The sequence below is a fragment of the Alligator mississippiensis genome, chromosome 1 (assembly GCF_030867095.1).
Source record: "Alligator mississippiensis isolate rAllMis1 chromosome 1, rAllMis1, whole genome shotgun sequence".
Lineage (NCBI taxonomy): Eukaryota > Metazoa > Chordata > Crocodylia > Alligatoridae > Alligator > Alligator mississippiensis.
In genome coordinates this window covers 179,005,666-179,022,736 of record NC_081824.1, presented here as the reverse complement: position 1 = coordinate 179,022,736, position 17,071 = coordinate 179,005,666, and the positions used below count along the sequence as shown (strand labels likewise).

Here is a 17,071-nt window from a genome sequence, read left to right as displayed (position 1 = left end):
TTTCTTTTCTCCAATCATGCCAGGTCTTCTGTGCAGGCGGGCAGATGCAGCTGTTGCACAAAACCCAGAAATAAGATTTTTTTTTTTTAATAATAGCACATTCATATCTAACAACTGGAGTTGTTTGTTAACCATGTAGCTGAGCTAGATTTCAAATAGGGGTGACTGAGTTTAACAAGGTTTGAATTGTTTTCAGATGCACTAGACTAATTTCCTGATTTCACAGCAGATGGCAGGAACAATGCCTTAGCAGTAGTCCGATACTATCACTTTTGGTATTAGAGGCTGCTTACATGCATTCAGATAATCTGGGAGCTCTCTCCCAGGTTTGCTCTCCTGGTAGAGAAACTTACCCAGGTCCACATAAACATTAGAATCGTAGGTGGTGGAATGCCAGGGCTAATGGGGCTTAGTCCCACCAGAAGCAGGCGGGCTGGTTGCAGGGTCTGGGCAGCTGCAGTGGGGGGGGGGGAAGGGGGGGGGGCGCACGCGCACACAGATGAGCAGCCGTAGCCTGCAGGCGGCCAGTAACTCAGTCTGGCCCAGGCCATCCTACACTCAGCGGGTAAATGTGTGGATGGGAAACGGTGCAGGGGAGGGGAGAGGCATGTGGGGGGAGGCTGATTGAGGCCCCCACGGGGGTGGGGGCAATGAATAGGGCCCCGGGGCAGGTCATGGGACACTCCAAGCCCATATGTGTGCCCCCGATCTGTGCATGGGGTAGAGGCAGCTGCCGCTACTGGGTGGGGTCTGAACCCTGCTGCCTCAGTGGCTGTGCAACGCCACCACCGAAGGCATGCTCAGGGTGCAGACCCCAGCTTGTAGCAGCAGCCACCTCTGCCCCACACACAGATCAGGGGGCACGTGCCCCCTGTGCCTGCTCTGGGGGTGCATTTAGTGGCAGGAGCCCTCCCACACCCCTGGATGGGCCACCCGGGCTTGGAGCATCCCACAACCTGCCCCGGGGCTCCATTCACCCCAGCCCCTGCCCCCCGTCTCTGCCCAACTCCCTCCCTCACCACGGGGTCCTCAATCTGCCACCCCACCTCTTCCCCACAATAGACTTACCTGCTGTGGGGACATGCACGTGCACGCTCAGCCCCCCAAAATCATATTTTCTTCGTCCACCTATGAATGGAACGCTGAGGCCTTGAATAGTGGAGAGCTTGCAGTACTGACACTATGCAGCTGTGGGTGGACTTTGTACACACATCTTAATGTGATCTGCAGGCACTCTTAGTCTGCCTGGCAGAATTCAGCAAGTGACACACTGTCTGCTAGGGTGAGTGGGTGGGATAGGAATCCTGGAGGACTATGTTCTCTTCTGAAAGAAGCTATGGCATGTACAGATGTTCACTCTCCCAGGAGTGACTGACTCTGAATGTTCCCAGGTTATTTTACTCCCAGAGTGGCCATTTTTCCTCTGGGAGTAAAAGCCTGAATATCTGTATACTCATGGTTTCTTCTGGGAGAGGAGCAACTAGCCCAAGAGAAAATAAATGTCTGTATGAGGCCAGAGAAACCACTTCTCATAATCCTTGCCGTTGTTGTCACTTCATACTGCTGCGTACTGAGACGTAAGAACACAAAGGATATTTGTATGGCAGAAGAGACCACACTTAAATTGCGATCATTAAGGGCTATTTGCTATAACCAAGTTAGATCAAAGATGATAAGGACAAACTAGAACAACGATAACAACAACAAAAAGATTAGCTTTTCTTTTTGGCTAAGACCTTGTGTGGTAGGTTACACCTAATAACAAAGTTTCACCATGTCTTAAATAAGTGTTCATTGAATTGAACTGAAAATAAGTGTTCTCAGGAGAAATGGAATTTATTGGAAAATGTGTTCTAGCTTTAAATATTGCTTGGAGATAAACCTTTCTGGGTATAACCTTCCTTTGAAAGATACAAAAGTGAAGTTTGTGTTCTCTCAGCACTCAACAGCTTACCTCATGTCAATAACCTGACTCACTATCACGCTGGGCTGGGATGCTTTTCCTTCTGCTACATCATACAGGAAGAGTTTGAAATCACAGACCACAGCCAGAGCCCTCTGCCAACCTTTCTTAACTCCAGCTGGCTTAGGAACCTATAGTAAAACAAACAGCTGATCAACTTTCAACAAATTTGTGTATTCAAAAGAAAAAAGATATCAAAGAATACAAGGCAAATATTATTTTTGTTAATAAATCAATGCACTGTTTGTTCTCCTGTTCAGAAATATGACAGGCAGCATAAACAACATTACATGCATTCAGTAAAAGACATGAGAACCAGGGGCGCTTGTATTTGTGACAGAAACTGGTTGTTTTTGCAGTTGAATTGTGTAACGCTGTACACGTGTGGGGGGTTTTATGATTTAAATGAATTTGCTATGTTGCAAACTAAACCACATCCACATGGTGGGCTCAGGGAAGAGTTGGATCTGGCAGGTGCTGCCTGCAAACTGGGGCAGCACCCATGCAGCTAGCATCCTGCCACTGCCACTGTGGAGGGAAGGACCGGGCCCCCCTGCAGCTCAGGGGCTGCATGGCTCAACGGCAGCTTGTGCGGGCAGGCTCTGCTGAGAAAAAAAAAGCACCAAGGGGCCTGATCTTTTCCCCCCTGCCCATGGAGACCACCTGCCTCTCCTACAGGCCAGTGGGTGAACTGCCGGTGGGCCTGAGCTGTGGGGGGCCCAGACCTTCCCTCTATGGTGGTGGTGCCCCCCCAGGTGGCACCAGCCTGCTAGCAGCCCACCTAGGCGGCCCTGTGGGGTGCTGCTACCACAGAGGGAAGGACCGGGCCCCACCCACAGCTCTGGGGCTACTGAGCCTGCTGGCAGCTCACCCCTTGGCTGTGGGAGACATGGGCAGGCTCTGCAAAAAAGGACTGGGCCTTTCACTGTAACAGTGATGGAATCCCCATAATTGAAATCATTACAATTAAAAATCCACTGTTTCAATTTAGGGGATTAAACCCCCGTCATGTGTACAAGCGGCCCAGGTGTGGAGCCCAGGTGTCAGATTTAAACTCCACATTGTATTTTCAAAAAACCTGTCCCTACCTCATTCCTCCTTATCCAGAAACTCATGAAAAAGAAACAAAGGGCATTTATACACATACTTTTTTCCAGCGACATGCCAGAGATCTGCTACTTTGAAGCAGTCTCGATTAATTGAGTCTGTTGCTCCGCATGTGAGCTGAGGTGAACGGTACTGCGCCATGTGTAGTTGTATAAGTGGTAAAATGTGCATCAGTGTGCAGAAAATGGTGGCGGTGTGCTTTTGAACTAAAGCACCTCCAAGGTGTTTTAGTACAAAAGCGTGCTGCCGCCATTTTCTCAGTGCATTTTTCAAAGCACCCGGCACTGCGATGCATGCACATGTAAAAATGCCGAAAGATACTGATAGGAAGAGAAATAAAATCTTACAACGCTAAGTCACTGGCTTTGGTAGAAAATGAGGTAATACCTGATAGCTGTTTGGTGTTCTTAATCCAGTGCCCATATAATTAGGAAACTATCACTATAACTAAGACAGAAAGAACTACCATCATAATGCAAAAGTCCAGAGACTGACCTGAAGACTGAAACAGTCTCTCAGGTTAGAGGTAGTCTCTCCCAGGTAGGTTCAGAAAGCATATTGACACAACAGAATGAAATAAGTTTGTTGCTGCCAGTGCTATATCTGTTCTGTGAATAACTAGAGATCTTCAACCTCCAAGGTTGCCACTTCAAAATAAAAACATATATATAATATGTACTTGTGCATGCATGTGTGTGTATATATATATATATATCCACTAACACACACACTCGCATATACACACATGCAGACTTATTCAGAAATAGACTTTTAAAGCTTAGAATCAGAGCAGTTAACCCCAAGCAGCTCAATACAATCTCTTGATACTTACTCGGACATGACCTTCATATGCAGTCCCTATACCTTTCTGTGGGTCTATCCCCAGAGGACCCTTGGTCTGTTCAGGTGGAATTGGGCACACTGCTGGGGCCTTGTCTGCACAGGTCACATGGCATGAGAATCCACAAACTTATCAGGAAAGGGGAAGGAAAAAGGAGTCAATAACTCACATAAAATCTGTCTTATGCAATATGAAAGCAAGGACAATAACGTGTGTAAAGGAAGTAACTCTTTTGAAGCACATTCAATTGGCTAATAATTCAATTATTTCAGTAAAGCTTTCTATAGTGAGAGGAAGAAAAGTAAAATTCTTCATCAGTAGATCTAAATTTTTGGACTTGAAAACTATATTGGCTACAAATAAATCTAGATTAATTCAATCTTGAAGTAATTTAAAATGGCTACTGAATGGCAATTTTCTTTTTATTTTTCTCACATGCCAAATTCATTTTATCATCAGTACATTTGACTTCTGTATATGTCCTTGGTCCCATTAAACTAAATTAAAGTAAATTCTTCCACCATCAATTATTATGTTCTAAATATTTCCCAGCAGACCAATTTCAGCTAATTATACAGTCCACTGCAAAAAATTCTCCTTGTAACCCACCCAAAATGCTTAGCTACCACTGTTACAAGACAACAATAAGATTACAAAACATAATTTAAAGGTAAGCATTACAGAATGGATTATTTCAGCATAATAGTAACATTGCTTGCATAGTTTTCAGTAACACCATCTGTAAGACCATAGGCACTTAAACTCATGTTTATTTTGGTCAGACTTACCTTCACACGTGCAGCCCTGTCTTATCAAACCAACCATCAGAGATGTGCACTGATTGCATTTTGTAGGTGTATTAAAAGATTTCACTACAAATTGATGGGCCTTAGGCTGGGAAATAAACAGATACAGATGTTAGCTGCTAGCAACATACTACCATCACTTCTTGTGCAGGCAGACCTAATGAAAAAATGTATGTGGGGTTTAAATCTTGTGGTAGCAAAAATTAGGATTTTGCACATAATTCCTGAGCTGAAAATGTACCTTGCTTTAGTTATCCATTCCTTAAAAAGCTCAAATAGTGTGGATTGCTATCAACTAATTTCTGTTGGTACTGTCCTCTGGAAAAAAATATTTAGACTTGCACCTTGTCCCAGTACATAAATTGGCTGCCATTTCTGAAAGGAAGATGGGCACGGTCGTCTATAAATGTCTCCCTGTTGTAGAAGCACATTTTAGAGGTTGCATTTTTTGAACTGCTGGCCAGTCAGGAGTTTTATTATAAAAGTAGAAAGTCTGCCAGAAGAGAAAAGTCATACTGGAATGCATCACTATAGTTTAAAATTCTGACCTGTTTGCTACAGTGGATAACAGAGTTCAGTTTCATGATGTGAGGGGTGGGTGATTCTGTGATGTTAGTGGTAAAAAAAAGTTTAAGGTAAGAGAGTGCATGAGGCTGATTTTCAAAGGACTCCCCTCTCCTTGGCTCCTGGGAGCCTGCACAGTATTAATTGAATGCATTCTTTCTCCACAAGATTGCCATGCAGTCACAAAGACAGCAAAGTCCAATGGCTGCCCATGAATGCATGATGAACATTAGGGGTGTGCAAAGTGGGCAGTATTCAATTCGGATTCAGCCTGATTTGGGGGACAGCGATTCAATTCGCTGATTCAGATCACTGTCCAGATTTGATTTGGCTGAATCTGAAGATTCAATTCTGATTTGGAGAATCAGTGATTTGGCCATAGATATAGCTTTATGTTTTTTCTACATACCTCAAGGTACCAGGTGCAGCTCGTGAACGCTGAGATGGTGGGGCGGATGGAGCATCCCACAGGAGTGCCCACGTGCTTAGCAGTGGACCTGGAAGTGGACCAGAAGTAGTTCCAGTCCATTTCTGGGTCCACTGCTGAGCATGCAGGGGAACCCCCTGTGTCTCCCCAAAACAGTGATCGGCTGTGGGGGGACCCCGGGTGCCCCCCCAGACCCAGGAGGCACCAGTCGCTGAGCTGTGGGGGGAGGGGTCCCCCACACACTCTGCAGTGGACCCAGAAGTGGATTGGAAGTACTGCTGGTCCTCTTCTGGGTCCACCACCGAGCATGTGGGGGACTCGCCTGCGCTCCCGTGGGACGCTCCATCCACCCCACCATCTCAACATTCATGAGTCGTGTCTGGTACCTTGAGGTGTGTAGAAAAAACATATAAAGCTGTGTCTATGGCCAAATCATCAAATCTCTTCATCTCTCTCTGAATCGAATTGGAGGTTTCCGATTTGATTTGGAGAGATTAATGGGTCTCCTGATTGAATTTGGATTTGGAGATTTGGCCACTGAACCAGGCCAAATCTCCTCCGAATCAAATCAGCAACTGAAACTTCGCACAGTCCTAAAGAATATGTAATGATTTGCCGAAGAGTCTACATGATGTCTGCATGGCTCTGCATGTATTTCCTGTAGACGGATTCTTTCCAGGTCTGCCTAGGAAGTACAGAGCCTCTAGACGTGTGAGAAAGAAAATACTTTCTTACTGAACGTTTTGTGAGTGCAAAACAGCATCCAGCTATATGAATACTGTGTATGACTTGAGACAGGGAGACCTTACTCAGATTTTTTTGACGGCTTGGAATATAATTTCCCTGAATCTGGCTTTATAAGACATTTATCAATTTACCATATTTACCTGAGGCCCAGATGACTTTGAATTTAAGATGACCCCCCCCAGACCTCCTAAGAATTAGATTCTACACATGGAAAATTATACATTTCCATGCAGCGGCAGCTCTGGGCCTGGACAAGCTGGGGCTGGAGCTGCAGCAGAAGGTAACCAGTGGAAGGGGAAGCAGACTGGAGGCATGGGGGACAGGCTGCATGGTCTCCCTCATGCTCCTCCAAACTGCACAAGTAGGTCTCCCCTGTGCATTCCCCCTACCATGTGGACTCCCCATGCTCCCCTGGCTGCATGCCCCCTCCCCTGCCCCACAAGCCACCCTGGCCAAGGGCAGAAGGTGGTTCAGATCTGGCTTTGACTTTGAGCTTCAGGCTGAATTGAGAGCTGAGCCACTGCCTGCTCCAGGCTGGTATTCAAATCTAAGATGAGACTTTTATTAACCCATGGGTTTTTTTGGGAAAAAACCCTTCATCCTGGGTTTGAGTAAACAGGGAATTCTTATGATTGCCTCTTCGATTCTTGTCCAGAGGGCTGTCTGACTACAGGCTGATATCTATTTTTGAAACTCAAGAGAAACAAAGCTTCACATTACAAAGTTTTTGAAAGCTTAATATAGGATGACCATTTAGACAATTCAATTATTATTTAGCATTATGGTGGTGCACTCCCAAAACCAGACTGAGACTGAGGGTCATTTTTTCTTAAGGTTTCAAAACTTCAAAACATTTTTGTTCTGAGTTTCAAACATGGCATTGGAATGATGTATTGGTCTGCAGGCAGGTCCATTCTATTGCTTAAGTAGACTTTGTTGCTATTTTGTGGTTTTCCATTATGGGTATAAGATGCTGACACAGCCACCAGCTGCAGCATACATGCCTTTTGTACTGATAGTATGTCTATACAGAAGAGTTCCCAAGAGTCATTTCAGAAATACAGTTAACTGGAAGAAGCTAACATTTTCAGAAGGGACTTCAGCTCCTAAGTCACTCAGGCACTTCTGAAAATGTTACGCAGTAAACTCTTCCTTTAAAACCTATGCATAGTTTCCCACTTGTTTGGGTACATGGAGTTAATGGAACTCGTCAACCAAGGATGAAATTAATTCCTCTGACTGATATTACATCCAAGTACATGGTCTTCATGCAACTGGAGTGCAGGAAGGCTGAAGAGCAAAAATACATTTTCCCCACCCAGAGTTGTAATGTGGACTGCTACCCCACTCCCTCTGCCCCCCTGGTTACAAAAGCTGTTGGGAGGGTCCTGGGTAGATTAGAGTAGACACTAATTCATAGCTCCTTCACTGGCTCACTTGCACCTGCCCTAAAAATGCCCTCCCAGGCAGGCCCCACAATGTCTGGCTAGCAAAAGGATCAGTTCTGGAGCGTGCAAGGGATATATGTAAGCACCCAGGCATGGGTGCTTCCAGCCACACCCAGCACAGTCTATGTATATGATTAAAGTAGCATGGAGCTTTTTGGGTTATTCTTTCTTACAAACAGTGAATTTCATGACTAAGCCTGAATTTCTTCATTTAGAAGAAAGCTTCTCATTTAGACAGATGAATAAAGCAGATGAAAATCGTCTCATTATCTTTCTCTATATTTTTTTCTTCCTTTACTTCCTAGTTCTGTAAATTCTCTCTAATGGTCCAAGTTGATACTTTTCCTGTGGCCAAATACCCATAATAATCTCCGTGTGGTCTTTTCATTTGAAATCAGCTACTATTGAATATAATTCTTCCTCCCACACCAGCATTTCTAGAATTTCTAACAATTTTCCTAATCTGCTGTCCTGGAGTGAAATCTGTCCTCCTTCATTACAGGATTTTAGATGGCTTGACTGACTACCTTTGGTGCTGAGAGTCCTGAACCAATATACGCTGTCCTCATGGTTGGCGTGTGAACTGAACGTGGAGGATGATCTGTGACCTAAATGCAACCCCCACAAAAAGAAGTAAGACATTAGTGGCATATATTATCAAAAGCTTCCTGACTAAAACCAAAAGGCTACAAAAACCAATTACAAAGCAACTACAATGGACATGCTGATTAACATAAAGGAAAAACTCAGTAACATAAAATGAATTTGTAGGTCTCAGGATAATAACTTAAATGTATGATTTCTCTCTTACATGTGTCAAGAAATAGTCTAGAGAAAACATATTCATTTAATAATGATTAAACTTATTTCACCTTTACTGAATCTCTCCTAATTTTCTGCTTTAAAATATATTTATCCAGTCAAGATTTAAATTATTTCAACAAAGTGATACAGGAGGCACCCTATAATAGGCACTGAGACTTATTTATAGTTTGCCTTGCTATGGTTTTGAACTATGATTCAGAATGAGTCATAAAACAAAACTATAGTGTTAACTTTTAGTACAGACTTCTTAAATATATAAATATTTATACCAGGACTGAGGACATATTGTTCCTATCAATTCATTCCATGTACATTCCTCAGCCCCAATCTTTCTTGAAATTTAATATGATCCAGGTAGACAAGGTTTCTGGGTAAATCTGATATCTTTTATTAGACCAACTCAAATCAGGTAGAATTCATCACAGTGAGGAAGGCCCATGTTTAAGTCCATGAATAGCCCATAATACTTGCAAAGAGCCTCTCCACTTGAGTGAATGTTACCCTAAACTCAAAGAGAATAAACACTATTTGCAGTAGTCATTTTTGCATGAAATAAGCACTTAGTTTAGGAGTGAAAGATCAAAGCATCAGCACCCAGTACCTCAATTGGTTCAATGTCACTAGCTGTGGAAGGAGACCTAGATCTCGAATGGAGGTGAGACTTGATATCTTCATCCCGTGAAGGCGTGTTAGATAACGTGAAGTTCTCAACTGAATCAATCTAGGGAAACAAGTCAGAAGAAAAACAAACAAAAAGAAATCAAGACATCACTTTTACTAACACACTACTTTTTCTCAAGGAAGAGATGGAGCAGTAGAGTTTGGGAGAGAGAACAATCATATAATTATGATTTTAACCATTTTTGTAAGGAATGTAAAGGGCTTCAAAAATTGAATTTCCAAAAAACGAGTAATCTAAGATTTCAATGGGACTATTTACATGCCCAAAGTTAAGCATACGTGCAAGTGTTTGCAAGCTCTGAGCTTTAAGAAGCTCTTGCAGAGGCTGATTACACACCATTTTCAACGGCTGAATTAGGCTGTATTTTCAAATTCTATTCTCTTTGATGCAGACACTGCAGTAAGATTTCCCAGAGTCAGTCCCTACACAGCCCACATGAAAGCAGAATGAGTTCAATGAGACTGGGAACTAGTACAATGGATGCCAGTGAAGACTTTGGCTTCAACTGGAAAGATGCAAATATTTTAAATTGGAAAATTCACTTTTCCTAAGGCAATGCAGTTTGGACAAAAATTAATGAAAAAATTGTAAGACAATAGTTAAAATACAATTCTTGAATATTTCCCCCTTTGATAATTCTTAAGGACTGGATCATTCATACTATTCCAGATGGCAACCTCATCTCCTTTTCAAATCCCCTCCAAGTAATAAAAAATGCTCACCTTTGCATTTCTTTTTCAGTTATTGATTACTAAATTATTATGAAATCGCTAAACATTAGCAATAATAATAAGAAAAAAACCCCTCAGAAATGCCATACTTCTTCTGTTAGGAATACCACTTTTTTTCTACAGAAAGGGTTGTTTTATGGGAGATGTTTCTATGTACATTTGAATTGCAAGAAAGTAAAGGCATCCATAGTATGGATGCAACTAGTAGAGAGTGTTTTTTTTCTCCTTGATTTTATATGATGTACAATGATGATTAATCTTAACTGAGCTACTGAGATAAATAATAGAGTATGACAGCAGGATTATATCTTGTTGTGTTGCACTGGACTGTAGTCAATAGAGCTGAAAATCTTGGAAAAAATTAAAACAATGCATATCCATCTCCGGTGAACTTTCCTCTCTCTCTCTCTTTTTTAAAAAGCAGGATAACTAGATGACTCTCTCTCTATTAACAACCAAACTACCCTGAATAGTGGGGCTAGATTGCTTGTCTGCGTATTCTACAGATGTATTACAAGATGTCTCAGTTTTCCAATCTTTCCTCTCTATTTCACTGAACTTTTTTGTTAGGTCACCTGTGATCAGCTACCTTGGTAATACAAGAAAGAACTGCCCAGAAATAATATATCAACCTTTTTGAAGCTGCTACTGCACCTTGGAATGGCTTTCCTGAAGCACCAAAAGGCTCCACAAATTGGATTACCCTTCAAGAAGTGTTCCATTCCCAAGCCACCAGCCTGGAACATGCATGTGCAGTTTTTAAAACTATATTCATAGTAGTGAACAGGTGTAACTGTAGATTTTTAAAAACTATGAGGAAGTATTCTAATTTCTAATTTTTACAAATGCTTTGAACTGTTTTAGTGTGGTTGGTAGAGAATGCTCTTCAGCTTAAGAAACCCAAGACAGAGTAAGATGACAGTAAGTTGCTCTGGTCCATGCACTCCCTTTTCATATTGAAAGGTAAAAAGTCCTACTTACCAATACACCTGTTTGCTACGTGTAGATCATGTGTTTCAAGCATTTCGGCAATTATTAGTAATAAGCAAACATTTTTTGTGCTCAGGTGCAAATTGTAACTCCAAACCCACAGTAACACCAAAAACTGCTGATGCCTTTAAGTAATCACATTTTAGGCTATGTGACAATGTCCCTTCAGGTATTTAAAAATCCAAATATGGCACTGCTTGGCACCTACTCAAAACCTCTATAACCAGAAGTAAGAGCTTTTTCCTGGCACCAATATTTAAAACACCCTAACAATTAAATTGCAAGTGATTTTTGTTATAGCAGGGAAGAGATGTACTCTTGAAGTTAAATTTGGAGATCTGATCTGGAGCGACATATTTCAGTTGAATCAATATAATACAAAAGAATGGAATCTTCTGAACTGATAAACTTCCCTGTCAACCTAATGCTTGCATACCAAAGCTGAGTCCCTTGAAAGAGGTATCGCAAGTGTAGTAGAAACTATGAAATCTTCCTGGAGAGATCTATAAAACTTTTTGTTTTTAGCAGGTATCTACTGTACTAGTAGCAACTGCAGTTATGAAAATTAAAAATTAACTTAGCACCTGACCCAGCACTACTGAAAGCAAAGACAGCTTTGCCATTCAAAAGATACTGTATCAAGAGCAGGGCCTTAGCTGACTGGATAGCGTGGTAGTTCCACAGTTTAGTTCCTACTACTGTCTGTTTGTACACCTGACAGGAGTTCAGTTCCCCTAAATTGAAATGGTGGGTTTTTAATTGTGACAATTTAAAACCCACCGTTTCAATTTAGGGGCCTCCGTCACTGCTATAGTGAGGCTCCTGATCCTTTTTCTATTTTTTTTCTGGCAAAGCCTGCCCGTGGCCAGGGTGTGAACTTCCAGCGGCTCCTGAGCTGTGGGGGACCCTGGTTCTTTCTTCTGTGGCAGCAATGCCCCCCTAGGGCCATCTGGGTGGGCTGCTAATGAGCCAGGTGCTGCTCCAACTCGGGCTCAGGGAAGAGTTGGATTGGGCTGGGTGCTGCCTCCAAGCTGCGGCAGCACCTCGCTGCTAGCAGCCCACCCAGGTGGCCCCGGGGGTGCTGCCCCCATAGAAAGAAGGACTGGGGCCCTCCACAGCTCAGGGGCTGCTCAGCCAGCCAGCAGCTTGCTCCCCAGCTGCAGGCAGGCTCCTTGGGAAAAAAAAAAGCAGTGAGAGTCTTGGCAAGCTTCCAGTGCCCCATGCACTATCCCTGCAACCTTCCCGTCACCTGGGACCAACCAGGAACGCCCTGGGGCAGTGCAGGAAGGTGGCATGAGGGTGGCTGGAAGGTGGCATGAGGGTGCCACCTCCAGGCTGACGGCTGGAGGTGGCAGGGATGGTGCATGGGGTGCTAGAAGCCCACTGAGCCTGAGCTTCCTTGAACACACCCAGGCTTCCAGCACCCCATGCACTGTGCTTCCAGGTCACCCAGTTTCCCGCCTGCCACCTTCTAGCAGTGTCCCAGGGAGAAGCCAGCCTGTTCCTGGGCAGTCCCAGGTAGTGGAAAAGCTGCAGGGGTCAGTTCATGGGGCGTTTGAAGCCCACCAAGCCTCTCACCACTTTTTTCCCCCCCCCCCTGCAGAGCATGCCTGCGGCTGGGGAGCAAGCTGCCGGCAGGCCAAGTGGCACCTGAGCTGCAGGGGGCCCTGGGGATGGATGTCTTGCTGCAATTTGTTACATAGCAAACTAATATACATTGGGATGTGTTTTAGTTTGGTACATAACAAAGTCATTTAATTCACAATATGCCACACCACATGTACGGTGTGAAGAAATTAAGCACAATATACCATTGCACATGTAAAGTGTGATGCGATTAAACCGCTAAAAAGGCAATTAAACCACTAAAAAGGACAATTCCATCATGCGTACAAGCACCCATTAGGGTTAATTAGCACAAAAGCAAGCTGGCTGCAACAGTATTTAAGGCCTGTGTTGACCATATTAATATCTTTAAATTGTTCTTAAACCATGATATGCCTAAGGGATTGTTAAAAGTGCATATTGTGTGAACCACTTCTCCAGCCATTTTTCATGAAAATATTTTTGGTGACTTCCACAAGACTGCATCCCTTAAAGGCTATAAGATTTAGCCTACAGGCTGCAGTTTAGTAAAACATTCAAGTGAGTACTTAAGTTGATTCTTGTTGATCAAAGCATTTAAGTGTATGCTGAACAGGCCTTCTGAATCAGAGCCATACTGCTTAAACAGTAGGAAACACTGTGCACTGTAAACTGGGTTGAGAAAATATAATAATCTATGGTTTTAACTGTACCATTAATGTTATGATTAGAGAGATTAAAGATTATTAGTCTTATTATGGAATATTAATATCACTGCTATTTCCAATTGTATTTTGTTATATTTATCTAGATATTTGAATGTGCATATGTGGATCTATCTGTATTCCATTTAATGCTCAATACCATATAATCATATGTATATATCCATTACAAATTTAAAAATACCTCAGTGCTTTAAGATTTTTAATAGAATACACCTTAATTTGTGCTTCTCCAACAAATGTTCCGGACCTTTTGGGTACTACAGTTTACTTTAATTACCCGTTTTCCATTACATACATATTTTTTAAAGAAAGCATATCCAGACCATAATATTTCCTGAATACGTCTCCTGGTTGCCAAATGTCTACCATCTATAAGAAATTCCTGCAAATCTCTCCCAGGGAGCTTTGCTAATGCAGTGAAAGCAAAGAGGCCCCTACTCTGCTCATCTTTCCCTAATGTGCTTCTATCTGATGCATTCTTATAATGAGCTTTTGCAACATTTCCCTTTCAAATCCAGAAGAAATAACCCAGCATCTTTAGTTACTGTGGCATTATGGGCACAGAGTTTTCCCAAATACAGTATTCCTAAAGCTTTTAAACTCACAGCCTTAAAACAATGAAAAGGCACAGCAGCAGCAGCAGCAGCACAAGACATGCAGCGAAGTAAAATACAAGCCATAAATAGTCAACATAGAATGGTCTACACATTCAACAGTCATGTACGCCACAGGCAAAAATAAAGGGCCACACAGAGTAAGACAGCCTCTTACACGTCTGCCTTTGTTAGCTGGAATACAGGAAGGAGAGCGCTTTAACAAAGAGAGGAGGAGAACATGTTACAAAGCTTAACACAACAGCACACGTATTAGCTCAGAATATCCATCACTGTATTTATAGACAAGGTGTATACACACACAATTATATACAATGTTACAAGTAATTGAAAGACAATGTTTTCTCTACTTTGGGACCGTCTTTCATAAGAAGGAACACCAAGACAAAAGAACACAGGAAGGAAAGTTATTTCACAGCCTTCAATTTTACACTGGACAATAAAGCCGTACAATGCAGACTCCATAAGACCACCGGTGTATGACCCACACAATTCATATTTTTAGCACCTTCAAGAGATGGATAGTTTCTTCTCTTGGAGGCCCAGTATGTTTAATTTAATATACCATCACGCACAGTAATTCTTCCAAATGTCAGGAATTATCGGTGCATAGGCACAGCCAGGGCTTTTACTATAAAAGGTTGTGAACCACCATTGAACATTTCAAAGTTGTAAGCATGTGTTTCAGAGACAGTGTAGGAGGGTGAGATTCAGTCAGTGCTTCGCGTGTGCTACTCCTACTAAGGCCAATGGGAATTTTGAATGAGAACTGATCATAGGATAATACATGAATAATGTTATCAGATTTAATCACTCAGGGGATGGTGAGATGCGTAAGTCTGAGCCTTGCAAAAGGCATAGCACTGATTAGATAAGGTGTTTCTTGGTGAAAATGAGACCTCTATAGTTTAGCCCTGTGGATGAGGACATGTAAGAGATACAACTCCTACAAGGCTTGAGAAGGCTTTCAACTGAGACAAAGAAGCACAAAAGCCTTCAGATTACCTGCTGCTCCAACCAAATATTTCCCTCTGTTGATACATGGAGGACTATTTTGAACCAAAAGTGAAAGTGAATTGTCAGCACAGCAAAATATCATTCTTCCTTCTTAGGCATCTGTAAGCTCCAGTCAGCAGCAGCTGGAGCACAGACTGATATTTTTAGTTTTCTCCAGAAGAAATAGGGAAATTATAGTCTTTCTGGCTAAAGCAAATTAAAACAAGCTAAACAAATTTATTACTGGCTGCAAACATCCAAGTTATTTGGATGTCAGAGATACAAGCCAGAGTGCATATATATATTAGTTGGCCAAATTCTATGCTGATTTACCCCCACGTGATTACAGAGACTCCAGCAGACTTGCAAAATGTGTAAAATAAGGGCTCAGCTGGCTCACTATCTAGAGCTCTTCAGCTATCAACAGAGGTGTAACTAGGAATTTTGATGCTGTGGGTGGGGGAGGTGAGAAGGGTAGGTGTCAAATAAAAGATACGAGGTGTGTTGAGTGCTTACCTCCCTACATAGGGGCTACTGTACCTGCAGCAGCGCTGGCTGCTGCTGCCTCAGCAGGAGCAACCTGAACATGGGTCACTGCTGCAAGGTCAGTGCCACAGGTGCCCCCTCAACTGGTGCTCCTCTTGTCCATACCTAGTTATGCTGTCAGCAGTATCTCAGGGTGAAGCACAAAGGTTATGTGTGTAAGAAGGAGAGGATACCAGCAATTTAAAACATGTATTCATATCTGATCCCAAACACTCGAGACTGCCCCAAACCTCAAGTGACGTTGGAGGAACTGCCATTTTTTGAACAGCTCTAGCTGCCCTGTCTTTCCATGTACTCTCAGATTTATTAAGCAGCAATTTTGGCCCTAGATCTGACACACCTTTTAGGACACCACACAAAAGGCATTCTTCTTCTAAGATACCACTCTCAGAGAGACTGTATAGAGCATGGAGGCCAGGGTCTAAGTCTTAGGTAGCGATAGTATTTTTATTATAAGTTCTGATTAATATAGTAATTTAAAATGTGTTCAATAGACCTGCAGCACAGAACATGGCTACTTATAACTACATTTTTAATTACAATTTATGTTTGATTTTGCCAACTCAGAAGAGGTATTTATTGTCTTACTGGATAAATTCAATCACAATCAAATAAACGAAAATGTCATATTCAGGTCTGCAGAAAAAAGCATTAAGAACAAAGCAAATATTTCATGTAGGAGTATACTCTTGTTAGTCCCCCCATCCTGTGCACTCTTCTGATGTCATTCTTTAGTTCCTTATAAAGGCCTTTGCTTCAAAACTCTGTGTGTGTGTGTGTGTGTGTGTGTGTGTGTGTGTGTGTGTGTGTGTGTGTGCGATTTCATATTTACTCATGTCTCTTATAAGTAAGTTTACAAGCCTGAGAATAAAAATACTGGAAGACTAACAAGGTAATGATAATTACCATTAGTTCCCTCTAAACAAAAATAAAAGTATTAACTATACTCCCTAACATGTACTTCATTACTCATCTAAAATATTTTGAGAAGGGTGTAATATGTGTTTTTCATGGTTTATTAAAGGGAAAGATGCACTGGTTGACCTTTGCTTAATGCTTTCCCACCACGTGGTCCGCTCCTTTTCAACCCAAATAGAGCAATATAATGTTGAAGACGTATTATAATGTTAACAAGAGGGTAAATTGCATATTAGTATCTTTGGGCATAAGAATATTTCAATGGTGTCAGAAAGGCAACTCTTTGGCTGCATCCAGATGTGCAGCTAGGTGTGGTTTGTGGCACCACAAACTGCATGTGTGGAACATTAAAATGTGCCCCGTGTTGCAAATTTCCAGCAGGGGGTCAAAATTTGCTACCAGGATTTCCCAGTAGCAAAAAAAAGTGGCACAGAGTACGGGAAAATAATGCATGCTGGAACAAACAGAGGCTTCGTCCTCCAGTGCCAGTCAGAGTGTCTCTACTGCTCCACTTGACTCCTGGCATGGTAAGGCAGCCAGGGCACAGGAGTAGCTGG

General features: G+C 42.5%; 1 protein-coding gene across 4 annotated transcripts in view; it reads right to left on the bottom strand.

Annotated features, from left to right (window-relative positions):
• The window catches only part of CDC42BPA (CDC42 binding protein kinase alpha), a 349,488-nt gene that overhangs the window by 37,313 nt on the left and 295,104 nt on the right, over window positions 1–17,071 (bottom strand). For all 4 annotated transcript variants that reach the window (XM_014598104.3, XM_019483101.2, XM_014598103.3 and 1 more), the window contains exons 22-26: window positions 9,330–9,449; window positions 8,431–8,511; window positions 4,700–4,805; window positions 3,903–4,039; window positions 1,955–2,094 (exon numbers count right to left, since the gene is read on the bottom strand). In XM_014598104.3, the coding sequence (XP_014453590.2) occupies window positions 1,955–2,094; window positions 3,903–4,039; window positions 4,700–4,805; window positions 8,431–8,511; window positions 9,330–9,449 (584 nt within the window). The remainder of the gene's footprint in view (window positions 1–1,954; window positions 2,095–3,902; window positions 4,040–4,699; window positions 4,806–8,430; window positions 8,512–9,329; window positions 9,450–17,071) is intronic.